The sequence below is a fragment of the Chelmon rostratus genome, chromosome 22 (genome assembly GCF_017976325.1).
Source record: "Chelmon rostratus isolate fCheRos1 chromosome 22, fCheRos1.pri, whole genome shotgun sequence".
NCBI classification, from domain to species: Eukaryota; Metazoa; Chordata; class Actinopteri; order Chaetodontiformes; family Chaetodontidae; genus Chelmon; species Chelmon rostratus.
The window spans coordinates 11,784,103-11,804,740 of NC_055679.1; the positions used below are offsets into that span (position 1 = coordinate 11,784,103).

The 20,638-nt window shown below is 43.8% G+C and overlaps 1 protein-coding gene across 1 annotated transcript in view; it reads right to left on the minus strand.

Moving 5' to 3' along the window:
* The window catches only part of plxna4 (plexin A4), a 210,804-nt gene that overhangs the window by 12,298 nt on the left and 177,868 nt on the right, over nt 1–20,638 (minus strand). Inside the window, exons 21-28 of the mRNA XM_041963491.1 lie at nt 20,263–20,531; nt 15,050–15,116; nt 14,169–14,315; nt 12,933–13,092; nt 9,588–9,691; nt 6,552–6,651; nt 4,297–4,487; nt 279–448 (exon numbers count right to left, since the gene is read on the minus strand). Of these exons, the coding sequence (XP_041819425.1) occupies nt 279–448; nt 4,297–4,487; nt 6,552–6,651; nt 9,588–9,691; nt 12,933–13,092; nt 14,169–14,315; nt 15,050–15,116; nt 20,263–20,531 (1,208 nt within the window). The remainder of the gene's footprint in view (nt 1–278; nt 449–4,296; nt 4,488–6,551; nt 6,652–9,587; nt 9,692–12,932; nt 13,093–14,168; nt 14,316–15,049; nt 15,117–20,262; nt 20,532–20,638) is intronic.

The following is a 20,638-nucleotide window of genomic DNA, read 5'->3' on the forward strand; positions in this document are numbered from 1 at the left end:
GGTTAATGGATATTAGGAAGGGAAGAGGCGTGTGGTGAAGCTTGGCACTGACACAGGGCAACACCAGGGCTATGCCATGTGAAATGTGCCAAAATGTACTGATTATGTCTGCAGTGCCCTAAAGAGTAGTGCAGACAGAAAAGGCCAGGAATGGAGCCACACTGGTGCCTCCTGTCTGTCAAAGATCCGGGTAACTCCCTCGCCACTTTCCTAAATGTTCTACGTCTGTGTGTTTGCATGTGTCTGTGTTTGCAGGCAGACTCAGATGCTCAACTCACCAGTTGCTCTTCCATGTGTGTCGGACATGCGGGTCATGGATGTTGTGTTTGTCGGCCTGCTCATCCAGGAAGTCAAACATGTACTTGATGGCCAGGGGCAGGGCGCTGCCTCGATGGGCTGTGCTGAAGATGGTCTCAAACAGGTCATCCACAAACTTCTGTAACGTACCCTGCGGAGGAGGGAGGGGGGAGATGGAAAACTGATGACATGAAGCCCTGAACCTGATATTTTACATTAAGTTATCCTACAGGTGATAATCATTCGCTGATACAGCCCATACGCAGTCCATTCAAGTTTTCAAATGTGTTGCTCTAAAGGAATTCCAGTTTCCAGTTTAGTTTCCACTGCTACAAAGAAAGTGACAAGAGAAAAGCAATCAATAAAGGTGACTTAGAAAATGCACAGAACTAAAAGCAGCTCCAGTCTTTGCAGTATGTTCAGCCAGTATCTGTATTAATGGGACCCCACAGAACCAGTGAATGAGATTGTCACTGTAATACATTTTGCAACATATCAATGTCCAATGTGGACAGAAAGATTGGCATAAACTATATTTCACCTGTATGAGTTTATGAGTTGTGCAGCGCATGTCACTTTCTCCCCTTGCTCCGATGTTTACGTGTCTGGCTCCTATCTCACAGACCCGGCCCCTAAATCTGCTTGCAGCTTTGATGGGGGAAATTGTTATTTCACAGCTGACTTTTAATAATATCTGGGAACAGGAGGCGCATCTCCTAAGCCTCTTTGTGCTGCCGGATTAGCTCCCACACTGCACCATTGACCCTAATTTGATTTAATGTTGGCGACTTTAAGGAGGAGGAGGAGAAGAGAGAGGAGAGACAGAGAGTGAGAGAATCTAATCCTCTTGTAAAGAATGAGCTGATGGGATGCACGGGAAAAGGCGAGAGCGAGGGATGGAAATGAAACGACGGAGGTTTCCTATCAGGAGAAGGGGCCATTGAGTGTGGCAGATGAGGTGTGTACAGGCGCTGGCAAATAAAAATCCAATTTGGGTTGGAGGGGGTGACCGAAACACCGAGTCAAGGGAGGTGGAAGAGAGTGGGAGGAAAGAATCCTGTTAGTCCGACAATCACAGCTATAATTCTAATGTGGCCCACAATCCCGACAGCTTATCGTTTTTCTATGACGATGGAATCTCATATCTCTTTATCAAGCCCACGTGCCTTCCAAGTGACAGTCTGCATTAGCTTGGAAAGGGAGACTTCACATTTTATCTGAGCGTGCTTACAGTATATGTGCGTGCAGATACTAAAACCTGCATGTGTGCCTACAAGTGCTGAGGCTGGGACACTTTATGTCATTCTCTATCTCAGGGGGGACTTATGCATCAACACTGTCATCATCAACAGGGTTCTCTTGTTCCCTGGTGGAGCTAAAACTGCCAACACATCCCCCCCATGACCATCTACCCCCGTCATTAGACCACACTCTAAACACAATGTGTCATCTGGAAGTTTTGATGCCGACTGCCTCCACATTGACATGAGAGGAAGGTGCCGAAACAGAAATATAGAGACGAAGAAGGAAGGAGGAGACACGGTGAGGTAGAGATGGGCACACATGCTTTTCGGTGAACAAGTGAGAACAGGAAATGCAATCCTTCCCCGCGGGCCCTCCGCTCTCCACACACATGAACAGGCCCCGTACCCACACTCAGTCAGAGTGACACTGATGGAGCTAATATGAGAGACGTCAGCAGCGTTGCCAGGGAGAGGTATTTATTGGCAAGGTGAAAGCCAAACGCAGTCAATTACACTGCCTGTCTGCCCAATCATTTCTCACCAAGAGAGATGGCCGTCCAAGATAAACTGGTTATTTCACAAAAACAATCCATCTGGAAAGATGATGTGCTGTCTGCCGTCAGAAGCCACCTTCCTGCCCTCCCAAATGGGATAATGGCAGGGAAATAGAGCGGCTCACAGAGGCCAGGAGGTGACGCACACGTGTGTGTAGGTGTGTGGAGGGCTATGCAGTATGTGTCATGGTGACGGCTGCTCCCTCCTCCCCTCCTACCTCCTGTTCTGCAGCCTCCAATATGTTTATTAGTTTCTTAATATGTGGCTCATCATGTCCTGTTTCACTGTCTCAGTTTTCTGCTTAAACGGATCACCTGATTTTGCTCATCTGCCCACACATCTGCAGTTGTTAGTCCTCCCAAGTATAAACAGAGAGGATCAGCTGTTTGTCTGTTTAGCCTGTGATGTCTGTTTTGCTGCTTTTTCTACAGTAACAAAAAGACTGTGTAAAGAAATAATTCTACCTCTTAGAAATTAAAAGTTAAAATTGTAGGAAATAAAAATTTTTATTGTTTATTGTTTTGGGTCAATATATTCAGGAGGTTTTCCAGTACAACATGGTCTGGTATGAGCAGTAGCTTTCGGTGGCAAATGCCAGCTAATGTAGAAACTTAATAGATTATTATTGCTACAAATCATGCTATTGCTCTGATTTTGCACTAACCATTTTACTGTCATTGCCATGTGTGGCCATTGTTCAGCAAATGTCATGAAGCTTTACATAAAGACTCCACTGAAGAGAAAGAAATGAAAAAAAAAAAACGGACTTGTTTGCATGTTATGTGGAGGTACTAACTTAAAGATAACTAGCATCGTTGTTTTGTTTTGCTTGTGAACCTATGTGACATGAGTCTCATGTGGTCCGCTAATTGGCGCAAGACATTCTGGAATTTTTATTCCCCTGCTTCTTCTTTCAGTGCCCTGTTTACTGTATGTGTTTACTGTGTGAGGGACTCCGTTTTAGACTGCTGCCAATGTGTATTTACATTACATACACAGAGCTGAGCTGACGTTCTCTATGTGAACTGCTAAACAAAGGCGGGCAGCAGATCAAAAAAAACAAAACAAAAAACAGGCTGAAATGTGCCTGAATCAAAAAATTACAGCCGGAACATTTCTCAGATCGGATTTCTTTTTGCTGCTAGCTTCCCTGTATGCCTCTGTCTGCGTCTGATAGAGTCGATGTCCTGATGAAAAAAAACTGAGGGGGGTAGTGCTTTCAGAGTGGATTGGAAATTTGCATTCAGCTGTTGGATCAAAGTCACTTTTCCCTTCAAACCAAATTAACTGTTTTTTTTTTTTTTTTCAGGGGGCCATTGTCGCAAGGCACATTCAAAGAGACTCATTTTATAGCCATTTCTATTTTTGCCTGATCATTTTTTTCATTACAGAAACACCTTCGCCAGCTTCATGGGTCTTTTCTTCTTTACCCTTGTTGATATGCCGCCGCGTTAACGCAACAGCAATGAAAAGAGAAAACAAACAGAAATATCTATTTTCTCTTTCTCACCTGAGGGGATAGAGGAATACATTTGAATAATCTTTTCCACTGAGATGACTCATCCAAAGAAAACATGAATATTTAAATTAAATGAGGGGGTTCTGAGTCATGGTAACACAGGGTGAAGGTTACAGTGACCTTTTAGCCTTTCACCTTCTGAACTGCTTCAAGAAAAAAAAAAACACTTTTTATTAAGGCACATATTCACCATTAACTAGTTGCTTATAGTTGCATATGTAACATGAATGATAGCGGCATGTTGGCTCTTTCTGAGTCATTATAAAGCATTTATTAAAGTCTAATTCTGCATGACCATATTCTACAAGTACTAAGCCATCAACAAATTCCCTCAATAACCTCCTAATTACTGCTTATTGATAGTAAGTAAGGATGCTGTTGTATATGAATTAGCATCTTAATAACCTAACCTTAACCCCCCCCAGGTAAGACCTTTATAAGTGCTAGTTAATGGTGAATATGTGTACCTTAATATAAAGCTTTTTTCACATGCAGTAGCTAAAAATGCAGCTATCAGGACTAAGAGTTACTCTTTTTTGCTGTAAAAGTCATTATGTCCTGCAAAATGTTAGAGATTAAAGTTTGAATTTAGCGTGAGAGATACATCACAACACCATGACCCAGTACCAATGAATGAACATACATCCAATGTAAGATTTTCACAAAACACAGACGGCTCACCTTGGTAGCCAGAAGCCGTGTCAGGTAGATCTCTGAGACCATCTTGCTGCCGCGGTCGCCTTCCTTCTGGTCTCCGTGCTCGTGGTTCTTCACCAGGTGCCAAACCTTGACCCCGCTCTCCAGGTCAGGCGTGATCATGGGAGTACGGGAGCGCAGGCTGTCAGGGCTTCCAGTGTACTTGATCATGTTCTCTGTGAAGAACAACATGCATTAGGTCATGTAGTACTGATACGCAGTAGCTGATGTAAATCCAAAGGTCAGAAAACCACAATGTCCTGTCAGTGTTTGTTTCCAATGATGATAATAATAATAATGTGAATTTACATCTGACAATAAAAAGCTGAATTTCGTAGGTCTTTCCCTGCCTACGTCACACACAGTGAGACCCGTCTAAACCTTCATCAGAGCAGAGCGTGAGGTAAACAAGAAGAACAGAACGAAAAAGCAGCACAAACACAGAAACAAATTTAAAAAATACCAGCCAGCCGCTTCACCAGAGAGGCAAAGACAGCCATAACCTGCATGTCAGATACAGAATACAGCTTGTGGCTTCCAATTTACAGGTCTGTGAGATTGGATATGAAACTTTTAGAAAGTGTGCATGGTTAATTTTTCATGCCGTCTTCTCCCGGGGACAAGACACGGCATCGCCGGCTGACACAAAATCGAACAGGTGTCAGACGAGATGAAATATGTATGGCCCACCCAATGGCCGGAGTGGCGATGACATTTCCAAACACATGGCTCAATGAATGTTTACACAGTGTGAAAAAAAATTGATCAGTGGGTGCGGTTTAGAGAGAGGAGTGGGGGGAAAAAAAAGTGTTTTTCACCGTGACAGAAATCAATCTGACCAGAGAAAAAAGCGGGAGGAGAGAGTTCAGGGAAAAGGAGACAGCTGGAGATATCAGATACAGAGAATGTGTGTGTGTGTGTGTGGACTGCTGAAATTTAATTACACTGATCTGCTGAAAATATTTGTACTTCAGTGAGCAATATTAACTGCAGTTTTGTTTAAAGACCTGTGTCTAGTGTTATGTTTTTCTGTCAGGGACGCTGGACAAGTGCAACACTAATTGCGCTGTTTTTGAGGTTGTGTGAGTGAGCCGGGTCTACGTAAGAAGGGCGAGTGGGTAGCACATTCATTTTGTGCTAATTATTTATTCAAGAAGTTAGAAAGCTGAGGGTGATTCAGAGTCAGGGATACACGGGAGAGAGATTTCTGGTTGCATTCTATTCTGATCCAGCCGCACACAAAGGAGGTGTTGTTTTTCTGCTGTTTCTTTTTTTCCTCTCCTTGTGGTTTTTGATGGAAACATTACATCAAAGACACAAAGGTTTCTCCTTTCATGGTCTGACGCAAGATGTTACACAGTGTTCATCTTAATCTCTGTACCTTTTCCACAACTTTCTGTCCTGCTCTGCTCTCCCTCTTCAGCAGTTATATTAAATTCAGCCTCGTCTCTGTCTCACTATTTGGCCATTGAATTCGGAAAGAGTTCAAAGTTATTCTCAAGTACCACGCCGGTTGCGAAGTGGATCGCACTCGTGTTTGAAGTCAGTCCGTTAAAAAAATAGTGGAGGGAGATGGCCCTGGCATCCTCCCTCCCTTTTCTGTTGCACCTTGTCCTATCTGGTCTAATTTGGAGGCGCAGAAGCGAGGTGAGACCGTATGGAGATGAGGCGATGCTAATAATGTGGCACCACATTTGATGTGTCTGAAGTGTTTGTGGCCGCTGAGGCCGGCCCTTTGATCAGCACCTAACTTGATGGTTTCTCAGGTTCAAGGAGACATGGAGCAGATGGACAGGCGGAAAAAACACATGGAAGCACTTTGGAGTCTCAAGAGGCCAGAACAACAGAAGAAAAAGTCCATTTGGTCTCTTGTTATGGTTTAGAAATCCTTTCAACTACTCTAAATTGTGTCTTTCTAGGTCTGTCAGTGTTGTCGTGCAGTGTCCTGTGGATGCTCGTCGCCAGATGCCCACACTCAGGTGGGCGTATTTTTTGTTTCCCTACTTTCTCTAATAATGTTGTATTGTATATGCACATGTTTTGGGTTTTAATCTTACGTACGTGACTTTAACTATTTCTCAAATGATCTTTAAGTGTATTTTTGCTTCTTTTTGAGGTTTGCATGCACATGCATGACCAAAGCCACACCAGTGGTGAGGCAAGTACGTCTTACTTAAATGATATAGTTTCTACCAGTGTGAGTGTGTCTGAGAGAGAGGTACAGAAACAGGTTGGCTTACCGTATTTACTTGCAGAGGTTCGAGACACGGTGGAGTTGTTCACTGAATTGTAGGCTGTAACTTGCTTGGGAACCAAGGCCATTACTGCATTATCAGGGACCTGAAAGGCAGACGTACATGTTTTATACAAATTCACGATTGAAAACAAAAGCCATTTGCAAAGATTTCATTTTTTTCATGTGTGCAGATTTCTAACACAACCAATCAGTGCTGGTGTCATTTTCTATATTTCTCACCATCTATTCTGGTTTCATGTGGATAAACAGAATATCTTATTACCCTTATGTGCTCCATTCAGCCCACACATGCATATGATGACTGACAGGGGGAGGGAGAGTTTAGCAGAGCATCGTACAGGCCTGTGTGAGAGGGGACATCCCACAGTCTCTATTCAATAATACCTTTCCTCTAGGGCTGGGTAGTGTGTGTGTGTGTGTATGGTGGTGTGAAGAAGCATGCAGAGTGTGTGTGTGTGTTGGTCTACATGTAAATAAGTGTGTGTGAGTGAATGAATGACTCAATCGTGTGCACCTCCTTCTCCAAAAAGCCAGACAGGATTCAATTAACACAACTGGGATGTGCTCTGTCCCAGCCGTGCCCACACCCACACACACACCCACACACACACAAACACAGAGAGTATACCCCTATTTTGCATAATCTGGCTACCCGCGCTGCAGAGTAAGGCAGGGTTAATTGAAGTGATCTCTATCATAGTGTGGGTAGATGGGACAGGGAATAAGAACCAGAGGCCATTTGTGTATATATGTATCTGTGTGTGTATGTGTGTGTGTGTGTGTGTGTGTGTGTGTGTGTGAGTGAGAGAGAGAGCCGGGGTCTTATTAAGATTGTATCATCATTTCATCCAGTCACTCAATCTGCTCCTTACGCATAATACGTTTATATTATTGTAAGCAGGAGGCCCACAGGGCAAATCTTGTTATTCCTTTGTGGGGAGCCCCCAATTCTCCAATACCCTTAAGCACGCTCCCTGATCACTGCTCTTACATGTTGAATGGATATATAAACGAGCAAAGCACAATGGAACATAATGAAGAGGAGGAGTGGCATTTGGGGAAATAACATTTGCAGGAGAGGATGAAGGCTGGAAGCAGAGCACAGTTTCCTGAAAGAGGGGAGGAGGAGAGATATGTCTCTCGTTATGGGGCCGCAAAGATCTGATATGGCAAATGCCAAACCGATGTGATGTTTTCCTGAGCAAGAAATCAAACTTTTCACTGAGTTTTCACTGAGTCCCACATTACAACTGAAGGCAGAGTGAGTGGGTGAGTTTGACTAGTGGCAGATCAAACCAGATTAGTTTAATAGAAGTGAGCACATGATTCTATTGAGTGTGTCTGGTCGGTCATATTAGCTTCAAATAAGTCAAACAATATTTAGATTGCATGTCTGGAGGACATCCCGAGACCAAATGCAGTCGCACATCTTGGTTGGCATCAATCAATAGAGTGCACCCATGGATTTGATTAGTGGAGTGACAAGATCTTCAAAGTGATTTATACATTTAACCTTTTTTATGAAATACAGTTAGAAAAAACATGAGTGGAAATGCTAAGTATGGAATTGCAGATGCCCTTGACTGAAGCCTGAATGTGTTTGTGGTGCCCTCGCCCTTTGCCTCGTGTGCTCACAAATTTTGAGTGGATGGGAGTGTTTTTTTTTCTTTTCTTTTTGGATCTGTCAAGGATAAGATGCCCTTATTCCCTGGCCTGAAAAAAAGAATTAACTTCTGTCTTCATTATCTTATCTCCGATTTGAATCAGCTCCCTAATCCATTCCTCCCGCGCCTCGTAGTCGGAGCCTGTTGACACTTGCTGACGCTGACATTTAATTTAGGCACCGTGCAAACTGCACTTGGAGCGGACAGTGGCTGCTTGCTTTGCGGCTTGTATTAATAACAGCATGTTGACAAAGCGGGCCTGTTTTTCCATCCGCTCTTATTCTGGTTGGCTGGATGGACAGTCGCTACTTGTGAGGAACAAAACACCTGCTGATATGTGTTTGTTTGACACTCTGCATAAAAGCATGTGTGTGTTTAATGATGTCTTTGAATGTGTGCATATATCTTCATGCTACCACCTGTTAATAAATGTGTATAATCAGACCTTACCTTGTGCTATTAACTGTGAATTTGTGCATGTGTAAACAGTACCTTGTGTGCCTATTCTGTACATGAAATCTCTGTTTATAATCCACTTCAGGAATGAGATGACGTTTGGCCTGCACATCAGATTTTATCTCGATCCCTCTCCCCCTCTTCACATTTAAGAGATTACATCCAAGTGCTTTTGTTGTTGGTCACTTCCCTGCCTCATTCCCCTTCACCTGATAGATAACTTTAGTTGGTGGTGTGTGTCAGCGGAGGACTTGCACAACTAAATGGCTAGAAACGTGCTTTGACTGGATTGTCCGTTAGATAGTTTTGGAGCTTAGTAAGGATCATGAGCTCACACAAGAGGAAAAGGTGGAGGTGATTTTGTGAGGGCATCAGAGACAGTTGGTATACTGTAGCTAGAGGGATGATGGGAGGTAAGGAGGAGCAATGCTAGAATGAATTGAAGTGAATGAAAGTAAAATGCCAAAGAAAAGATTAATACTAAATATCAGGCCTTTGTGCTTGGTATCAAAAAGTTTTCTTAATGTGTCAGAGACATGTTTTAGCATCGTGTTTGTGCACCTTTGCCGTGGAAATCGGATGAAAACGACTGTACAGTTCTTGAAAGAAGATGCGAACGTCTTTAAACAAAAGATGTAATCTGTCTATTACAGTCTCTAGAGGGTTAAGTCTCTGCAGATTAGCAATCTTTTTTTCTTTCTGTGTGAGATCTGAAACTTTATAAACCCTTTGTACTTCTAAAGACTTCAACAACTTTGAAATTTTACTCAAATAGGTTGTGCATACACGTCTATGGTTGCCATAGACAAACCCAGACCCCAAGGAAACATAATTTTGGGCAATACAATCTTAATGCAGGTTACAGTTGTCTACATTTTAGAATATACAGTCAGTCGTACCTGATAGTGGGCCAGCATGTTCAGTCTCTTCCAGTCACCTTCAATCTTAGTGGTGACGTCTTCATCCTGCAGGATCATGCGCTGTCCTCGACCCTGACGCCATTCTGCAATCGCAAAGAAAAAACACTTACTTTATTTACTTTTTACTCATATTTGTTTGCCAACGGGATTCTGTTTCAAAATCAAAAACTTGCCATGGTGTTTGGTGTGCTGATATGCCTTTGGTACAAGAAACAAGGGATTTTGTTTGTTCTAATGGTGGATTTCTTAGGAGACAGTTGTCTTTTTCAACAAGTCAGATAAACAGTTGCTTCTAAATCTTGAGGGTGTGTTTTTAGTGATGATCAATATGTTCATGGTAAATTCTTAAAGAAATGAAGTTGTGTAACTGGGAGTAAGAGCAGGTTGACAAGTTCTGCCAGAGAAGTAGTTGTCACTATCTCCATCTTCATCTACTGAGGTTTTCCTTTGCTTCCTTCAGAACAATCATTTCACGCTGTCACGAAAAGCCTGAAGAGAATCAAAAAGAGGAGGAAAAATGCAAAATCGTGGGAGTGGGAGTAGAAGAGATAGGCAAACAGATGTAGAACTAAAGAGAAATGGCACACGTGAGCGACAGTAACAAGAGGCGAGTTGAATTAATCACCCACTCTACTCTTTTTCAGAATAAAGCTCTCCCTTTTAGCTTTCCGCTCTCTTGCTGGTGCGATCGATGGGTGTGATTACAGCTGCATGCCCAGGGCTTGTGCACTTCCTTTTCCATCTGCAGCACTGGCCCTCATGCTTTGCTCTCCGAAGGCACTGATGGTCCTTGCTCTCCCCTTGTCAAACCCCCATCCACTGCTCTAAGCCCCCTGCCTAGCTGCTCTTATATTGCTGGGAGCTTTGGTAGAAGCAGACTAGACTCACATCCGTGCCGACAGGATATGTAGAAACTAGTAAGCCTGCAAACATAAAGCATTAGCTTTAAAGACTGGAGATCACCTCATTTCCATATTTTTCAACAAGTAGCTTTCCAGTGCTCATGACAGTGTCTTTCATTTAAACAAGACGGCATTTACATGACCCTACAACCAAATTACATCTTCACTGCATACACAACAGGCTTCCCATATCTGTGCAACCTCAGCACAAAACAAAACAAAAGCTTTGATAGAAACATCTCACAATGCCCCGGCAACATTATCATAAGTGAAAAAGGAAAGCCATCTCGACAACAAACTGGCAGATGATTCCTCTATTCTTTTTGCAGACATCATGGGCTTTATGAATACGTTATTGTGTCTGTGTCTCCTTGCTGTGCTTCCCACTTGCGTCGGCCACTGTCATCTCCTATTCTGATCACAAACAGGAAAACAAAGCGGCAATCACTGCGGCGCATGATGAGGCCTGTCTTTGGAGGATCGACCAGAATTGTGTTAGCATCTGAAAAATCTGCAGGAAATAAAGATTCTCCTGTTGTTTTTGTCTATACAGTACGTCTTCCCATAAAGATGCAAATGAGCGCCCGTCTCCAGTCGAGGCTCAGCAAACAAATGAAGGAATGAGAAAAAAGAAAGGCAGAAAGGAATAAATAAAAGAATAAACTTGGTTTGAAAGCAGAGCAAACTGAGATTACTCTGATTCCCAAATCCACTGGTCGCTACTCAGCAGGAAGAGAACAGTGTGCGCAGACTTGCATTTTAGACTCACATACAACCAAAGAGATAAGGGCTTTGGGGAGTGTTTGGAAGCTGATGGTGAAGAGAAAGGCTGAAGGTGACTGTTGTTCTCCACTGAGATGCATGACACACATTTGCTACTGGTAACACGGGACACAAAGATACACACGCACACACAAGGCCCAGCTTCTTTGTTCTCAGGCCCCATCTTCTCTGCAGCCCTGCTTGGGGGGATTGTGGATTGCAGCAGAGGGGAATTAAGAACAATATCTGGGATAACAACAGTCCTGGTCAATCTGTCTCAGGACAGGCCTGCCACAATCCCATTATCCTTATCAGCCATTGCAATCAGTCTGTGTACGTGTATGTGTGTGTGTCAGAAATCATGAGGAACACTGATATCACCTGTATACAAAAAGTGTGAAAACAATCACATTAAAGACTGGTTTCCACTTAAACATTATCATCAACATACATATGCTAATTGAGATAGCCTGACTTGCAAATAAAAAACCTCAAGGGGTGTGAAGATACATCGAACATGTTCTCTCTGTCTGTTTATGGGCAGGAGAGGACATTTCTTCTAATCTGTGCAGCATGTCAGATACATTCTGTAAACAGTCAAAAAAAAAAAAAGATTTAAGCATGTGAGCTTGCATATTTACTCATGCTCTCTCGCTAATACCCGTAGACATACAGAACAAGTGGCCGGCTAAATTTCCAATTCCCCTTCCTAATAACACAATAATAGAACAATACATCCTTCCCAAAGGGGGCCATAAAACAATTTTATCCAGGAATGTTGTCAAAAGGCTTAACCAATCTCTCCACTTAGCTATCACACAGGCAGATTCCCCACGGTATGCGCTCAGCCCATCTTAGATCCGGGGTTGGTTATAAATATGCTATTACGAACACACAGCGGGGGCTTACAAAATCCATCTGGCAATATTAAACCATAAAAAGCATGGGGCATGGTGCAGAGACAGCCTGTAGGTATGGGCAGATAAACAATCATGGGTAATATTGTTATGCGCACAAGCATGCATGTCACACACAAGGTGTACCAAAAACCTGATCACTTGATGTCTTGCAGAGACAACTGAGATCCCTAAAAATACAACTTAGGGAAAAGAAAAAAAAAAAGAAACAGACTAGGGAAATGATTTTGTCAGGAAGAGATCACTGAGCGTCTCGATTGATTAGCTGATCAATCATGTGACTCGGACACTAGTCGACAAGAGAGCGGATCGATAGGAAGTTTGGGGAGGAGAGAGACCAATCTCAGACATCTGACTTAGAGAGCCAGGAAGTCAAGCCTCCCGAGGTTGAAAAGAAAGCTTCTCCTCTATATCGAAGAAGACTTGTATTTTTCAAGAGGGGCTGGGAGGGGTGGGGAAGACTTTGTAAAAATCAATCGGTGTCTAAGTTCAGCCTGCTTTTCTCCAGGCACATAGATAGGAAACACGGCATGGATGCTTTGACAAGCTGTTAGGTAACTACATCGATGTGTGGAAGTGAGACCTCTCATCAACTATAACTCATGACATGAGAATTATTAACATCCCATTATCAGCATGCAAATACATGAAGAAAGACGTGGAAGGTAAACAAAAATGTTCCAGTAAGCAAAGATGCCCACTTTTTTCACATTATTTTCGTATGACAAGACAACGATTTGTACCCAGGTCCATGTCGGAAGCTTTTAGGCGGTGGGAGTGTGGGACGTTCTTGTAGATGGCGTCCAGGATCTTCTCCTTCACCTGGCTGATGGTATCACAGTTCAGCACCTTCACCTGGATCTCTGGACTTTTCTCATTCTCTGGGTGGATGCAGTTCACCACCTGTAGTCAAAATACATGCAAGACTGCCACTGTGAGGTGGGGGCTGGCAGCAGTTACTAGGACCAAGCATCGTGGCAGAGAACAGGTTTGTATGTTTTATGTTAATAATGTTGATTGCAGTGTAGATTGGTACTCAGTGGAACTGCAATAAGTTTGAGCTCGCCAAAGGGTCTGTTGGAGAATTGCAGAAAAAAGAAAAAAAGATTGTTCACCAGGGAGAGTGCTTATCCATCAAAGCTCGAAGAGAGACAGAAATGAAGCTACCTGAATTGATGAGCGGTTTGCCAGCAACTATAATATTATTAGGATATTCATCAGTTTTTTCAGTACTACCTCCAGGTGCTGGATGGAAATACCCAAACTACAAGATTAACACAAATACGAATTATAAGTGAGAGGGTAAATGTGTTATCCTCTATGTATATACTTTCCCAAATGTGTACGTCTACTTGACACAAACAATTTAAGCGTCCCTAAAGATGTTTGTATCTTTACGTGTAGTTTCTACATGTCTATAGTGAGGAAAATGTTGTAAGTGGAGTTTTGATGATTCTGTTGTAAAAGACCAACCTGATGCTAATTTCCAGGAATTTTTTTTTCCCTATCTCATTGGCGTTGAGAGAGTATGAAAATCTGTTCTCCCAGAACATAAAGTACAAACAGACGTGACACTAGAAGAGAAAGACAGATGGACTAAACAGTGTCTGAGTTTCCCCTCTGAAACAGAGTCACAGAGGAAAAAAGCACGACACCAGACAGACTTGGGGAATAAATGTGAGGTTCCAGGAGGAGAGAGCTTCAGCGTCTCTCTGCTTGAGCAGAAACACACACATGCATAATCTCCTTCCTCCTCATCCCAAAGCCCTGCTCTTTCCTTGACAGCTCCGGTCTCGACAGGAAGTGAGGTCGTCACTCCTGTGCCCCCTGCATGTCAAGCGTGACAATGACAACTTTATGTCCGTTGCTAATCTCATGACCGACAACCCATAACCACCCCTTTTCTCTCCTCTTGTCCCTGAAAGCATATTAAGTGTCCCCCTTTAGCCCTTGGACCTCTGGGCAGGTGAACCTCTTACCAGAGTCTTGTAGTCAATCTGTTGTCTGATGAGCTTGTCCTCGCTGAGCGAGTAGCGTGCCTCTCCTGTGATGGAGTCAATGGGGCCTTTCTCCATCTGCTGCTTGATGGCACAGAAGAGGGAGAAGAGAGGTTCACCTGCACACTCCTGCAAAGAGATTTGGAGAGAAAGGAACAGAGAAAAAGTTTGGAGGGAGGAAGAAAACTTTGAAGCAATTTCTGCAATCCACTCACTGTCAGCAAAGTTTAATAATGTCGGGGAAAATATCTATCAAAAATGTTGTAGTTGCTTTTTGTCATGCTTTCCCGACTGCCTTGCCTCCAGAGTTGCTGAGCAAGACTTATAAACATCACCAGACTCTATCGTTGCCCTAAATTAAAGAAAATTGTACCACCTATCAATATATATACACTTTGCTTAAATGAAGCCAGAGTTTGGGAAGGATTTGATGGATATACAGTGAAAAATGTCGTAAAAGACAGACTCTTGAAGCCACCTCCGTCTTCCCTCCTGAAAACACTGCTGTTTATCAAACAGGAGAGACTGGCCATTTATCATTGTTTTTATTCTCCTCCCAGCTGCAGTAAAGGGATGAGTGGAGAGATGGAGGAGAAAAACTGGACATTTTTTGACTCAAGAGTAGAGAGGAGTGGTGCAAGTTTTTGTAGCCTCAAAAACGCATACTTGTCATTACTTGTGTCCGATTCAAAAAGCTGAGAGTAAAAAACACCACCAATAACCATCAGTGAAGACACTAATGAAGCCAGTAGTGAGGTGACTGTGATTTCATCAACTTGTTTCGGGCTAGAACTAAACTACTTGTGGTATTTCTTCCTCCAGGAGCTTAAAATGATCAGTTAAGTTGAGAATAAATAAGTTACCTTGAGAAACTTGTAGAGGAGGAAGGTAAACCAGTTGGTCAGCATTTTCTCTGCAACAGACTCAGTCCTGCAAACAGATAGACACAAAGCACATAATGAACATATGATCCCCATGCTCTTATTACCCTCATAAATATTCAACACTGTCATCAAATATTCTGCTAAAAATGATGACCGCTGAATAGGCTTTCGTTACACAAATATAATTGCAAAGACATGAATTGAGAGAGGCTTTGCACATGCTATATGATGGCCTTTCAGACAATCTTTTCGGATGGCTTTTATGCTCAGGCACGCCAAGGGCAACTCGTCTATGGCGGCGGGGATTTTAATATGAGGCAAAGCAATTAAAAGCCTTTATTTGATCCCAGTGGATTGATGTCGTTAGGGGCTGCAGAGGCTCTGTAATAACATTGGCCTCATTATCAAGCGCTCCCTCGCCTATTCACTGGACTAACACTCGATCCGCGCACAATAGAAAGTGAATGAATACATCTCCCTCTCTTTCTCCGCCTGGCATCCATGCTCCACTGGTGTGGCAAAATGGTGTGCTTCTGCGTGTGTGTGTGTGTGTGTGTGTGTGTGTGTTGACCTGGGCCAACAGTGTGATTGATCCTGCGTGAATGGCTAATATGCATACATAATAACAACAGCGGTGGTGGCGAGGGGAGAAAGAGGAGAGGCGAGGATCGGATATCCTTTGACAGCAACCTTCTTGACCAGCAGCAGGAGTGTGTGGGTAATCTGTCAGAACAACTCAAACACACACCCCTCCCCTCTGCTTTCAATGAGCAACTACCATAGGCATCAATATTTCAGGATTAGGGTCCATTGTGCCCGTGTGTGTGTGTGTGTGTAGGTTTTGCCCCGCGTTTCAGCTGCCACCTGCAGCCCTCCCACTATCCACCATTCATATTGCCTCTTTAAGGGGCTCCACACTGAGGTGTGAGGCGGGGGCATGATGTCTGCTTTGCCAGTGGGTTGGCCTGGCACCCCCTGCCAACACTGGCACAACACCTGGGGGGGATTAACTTCCTGCCTCTTGCTGTGCCCGCACTTTCATTTTGCCGCCGCTCCAGCCCTTCCTCCGTCCACAGATCCAAGGGTCAACAAGGTCACTTTTCATCTTTTCTTTCATGTGCCCTTGCTGTCTTCCTCTCCCCCTCTGGCTGTGCCCACTCTGGATCCTGTAATCATACACACTTCCAAATCCTCTCCATTTCCACAAATGTAGCCCATCTATCAAAGGGATGAAAGGAGCATGGAAAAAGGAGGAGGTGCACAGGGAAGGAAGAAGGGAGGGAGCAATGAAAAGGGAAAATAAAGAAAAGAACGAGAAGAAATGGCTTGGCTGAGTCTGGCCTTCCCTTTTCTTCCTTTTAAACGTCCTTTTCCTTACTTCCAATGGATATGGTGTTGCCTGTGTTAAGTGGACAAGTGTGCGGCTGTTTTAAGGCTAGTGTGCAAAAAGCACAAATTAATCCCACTGCGTATGTATTCAGAAATTACCATGTGTGCTGACTAGTGTTTATTGTGTGTGTGTGTCTGCGCACGCTTCTGGCAGCGGGTGCCAGCCCTGCAGTAATATGAAGTCTTGGCACGACCACACCAGTTTGCTTATGCTCATGCTTGATCACAGCACAGTCTATGGGGAACAAGGATAAAAATGGCGCTGTGACGGAGCTGCTTCAAGATCTAATGTTAGCAATTGGTATTACAACTTTCAAGCAATCTCCTCCAAAACTACTACTCAGCTGCTGCTAAAAACACTGCACAACCTATGTTTGGGTTAATGCAATGAAATGTGCCGTGGCGTGTTGGCATGGCCAAGCTTGCCTTCTTGGCAGCCAGTCAGAGGGGCAGTGGGCATTGAGAATGATCTAGAGCAGAGGGGACCTGGCAGTGCTTAGTTCCCCCTGATTACCGAGGTAGGGTTGATGGGAATCCGTGCTTCATCACACATTTAACATTTTGGTTCGCTGTAGTTGCCAGTAACATGTATTTGTGTGTCTGAAAAACGGTTACGTCCTGCAGAACTGCGAGTCTTTGCTGGTAGATGTGAACATGAAGTCAAAGCAAGACATAAAAAAGCCACTTCTGCTCGAATCAAATCAAATAACTTCTTTCCTTTACTGATTTTCTTTGATTTATACTTTAGAATGATCCCTCACACAATTGTAAAATGTTAGAAAATAGTGAGAAATGCCCATACCAGAAAACATTTTGTCTCACCAACAACCAGACAGTGTTGGACAGTCAATCATCAAAAAGATCAAAAACTGCTCATTTCATTTACTGATCATTTTGAGACTACATACTGTATTTAGCAAATAAAGACGCCCTTTCATGGTGTCTTAAGATCCATCACAAACATCACACTACGTTCATAAACCGAGATTAAAGGAAAAAGCTACTTCCAAGACTACATCCTCATTAAGGGAGCAGCTGTGTTAACCAAACATGTAACTGCATCTCAGAGTCTTCCCTTGACTTCAGTCGCATGTTAAAACAGCGCTGCTTGAAGTCAGAAATCATTTCCATTTCCAACTCTGGCTCCCGGTGAGAAACACTGGTCATCATACGTCTCAAACAGTCTCTCAGTGACACCGACTGCAGACATTTATTCTGTCTATTACTCACATACAGACAAGCACAAACTTTCTTTCAACAGAGTTAAAGGATCAGCCTTCAACCCTGTGTGATGCATTGTGTGTCCACGCTGGAGCCAAAGCAAGGTTGTGATCAAGAACATATTGGACTTTCATTTATTGACCACTATTAAAACTGCTATTTTGACGCATCAACTGCAGCCAAACTAAACTTAAGGCTATAGACAGGCTGTTTAACTCTGCGTGATGGGATGAGGGATGGTGTAGGGGGGAGGCGAGTGAGAGATGGAGCAATGAAGGGAAGAGAGGAGTTAAAGGAGGGGAATGCAGCAAGGAATGCGACAGATGGTTGTGGAAGGCTCTCGTTAGTTAGCCTGCCTGGTGGTTGTGCTTCAGCACAGGTTGAGATGGGACAGATGGAAGGATGTGTGTTTGTGTGTGGATAGAGAGGAAAAAGACACACACATGTACACACACGCACACACACACAGATTTCTTGGAAGAGGAGGCAGTGGGTAGCCGTGCTCAGATGCTGTGCCAGAGACACCCTGCTCACGCACTTTAAGCATTGATTTAGCAATCAAGAAAACAGGGAGGGGGGGAGAGGAGGGGGGGAAGAGCTGGGAATATAGATTGAGAGAGTGAGTATAAAAGAGGAAGAGAGAGATAAAGATAGTGACGGTGCGACACAGGCATCAGGACTGAAGACAAATAGAGGCGAGAGCTGTGGAGAGTGAGCAGACCGAGGCAGGTAGTGAGGGAGAATAACACTCGAAATGAGTAAACATGGTGAAAGAAAGAAAGAGAGAGAGAACAGGCAGAACAAATTAAAGGGAGAGAAGAAGAGAGGGAGTGGCGCTATCTTTCCTAGACAATATTAAGCTTCATCTTCACAGCCTTATGCCTGTGTATCTGGGCTATTTTCAGCCGCTATCCAAGGACACGCCAGTCAGCCCACACTATGGGGTGGCGTAGCATGCTCACACTGCCTCATCACATCTGAAATGCATGCTGGGATGTTGAAGGACTAATGAGCGCATCCGAGGAGGAAGAATGAGATGAGGACAGTCTGGTCAGTGCCCACCGCAATCGTGTGTATGACAAATGGGCAATCAAACCGGGCGTGCGTTTGTTGTAAACATGTGCTCTCCCTCCAGTGCTGGCTGAACACGATGGCGTTTCCCCCCAAGGTTTTCTTTCTCCCTTTGCCTTCATGACAAGAAGAGAAGGAACGTGGAAATAGAGTGTGATACAAGATGGTGTTCTGTATTTGGACTGTGCTTGAAGAACAGCTGTTGGTTAGTCTTTGTAGCACATTTCAAGTTCTGAGATAAATCAAACATAACTGGGTATAGTGCACGTAAGGTGCTGGTGACACGTGAACTGAGTGATCAAAGAGCTGATCTCACTACTTTCGTCCACGGCCCAGTAGTCAGCTTTCCTCACTTGGTGACACAGCTTTAAGTGTCTTCATTGTCCTTGACTGCCTCTCCCCGTCTCTGCTGTACACGCCATCTCTTAAGTTGTATCTACTGCCAGGATCAGCGGTTAACTCCATTGTTTAGTGACTGCACCATGCTCAGTGAGCTCTGGCTTCAATTAATCATGCCTCCTGCCCAGACATCATTAATCTCTCTCTGCATCGCCAAGTAGAGTCTAAACAGGCTTTCATGAGGTGAATATGCCCACTGTCTTGCGGACGGTTCGACGGGCCCATTCATTTTAGACCCCTCTGCAGTAAACACAGTGTATGCTTATCCTACTTGTGTGTATCTTTGTGTGCAGAGATGAGCTTTTAGCCAGAGGGGGAACTAGAATTAGAAGAACAATTGAAATTGGATGGACAAATTAATTTGTGACATGCCTGTCAAATCACCTGGGAGTGTCAAGACTTCACTAACAGCCCCCCACGCAAAAACAAACACACAATACTGTGTGCATACATGTAGAGGCACGCACAGACACATCACACACATACATACAGCTGCGAGGAAGCCGGTTTACTCAAGTAACCATAATCATCACATTTACCAAACACCGCAGGCAGGAAGCATAATCACATACAGTGCTGTGTTCAAGTGCATGCCATTACGGCTTTGACTACAAATCCAAGGGAGGATTGTGATTGTGCTCGAGTGCAAGCTTTCACAGTCTCACTTTCTCCCTTTTTTTTTCATGAATACGTGTTTTTTTTTTCCTCTTGAGCTATTTGAAATTGGATTCTCTGCTAATTAATCATTATTATTTTGCTAATGATGTGCATGGCAATGTACTCTGGTGTCACTGAGACAGAGCCAGCAATTCAAGGTCGCAGGAGTTAATCCAAACATGTCACAGACAGGAAAACACTTAAAAGCACATGCTGTATCCCTAACCAAGCACAATATAAGTTTAGAGAAGTTGGATGTGTGTTCAGTGCTTGAACATTTCGCACAGGGCCTTTAAATTTTGACAGAGGGAAAAGAAGGATAGAAATTGGGTTCGACTGTTCTTTCTTGGTTGTCCTTGCTTACATCAGAAGTGGTCACTTCCAGCTGTGTGACTCTGTAAGACAGTGATAGGAGTAAAGTTAAACTCTATTTCTTTTGTGTGCCAGCTTCTCACCTGCGGAGCAGTAGCTTGGGGTGGTTCTTGCTCTCAAGGTTGCGGTCAATGAGGTCAGACAGCAAGTGCTTCAGGACATCAGTGGCGTACTCCAGCTTGCTCTGCAGCACTGTCATGATAAGTGAGGCCACGTTGCCACGGTCCCTCATGGAGAAACCACGCTGGGCCTCCAGAGTGCGAATAAAACACAGCAGGTAGACCTTGTTGTTAATGAGCTGGCCAAAGAGCTTCAGCCCCTTCTCCACTTGCTCTTGGCGGTAGCCTGGCACCTGTGAGGAAACAGGAGAAATGTTCACTTGACTGAGACACATTAAAAATAACAAGGAGGGGAAAAAAGTACAAATTCTGTGCGGCACATTCAAAGCGATGACATATG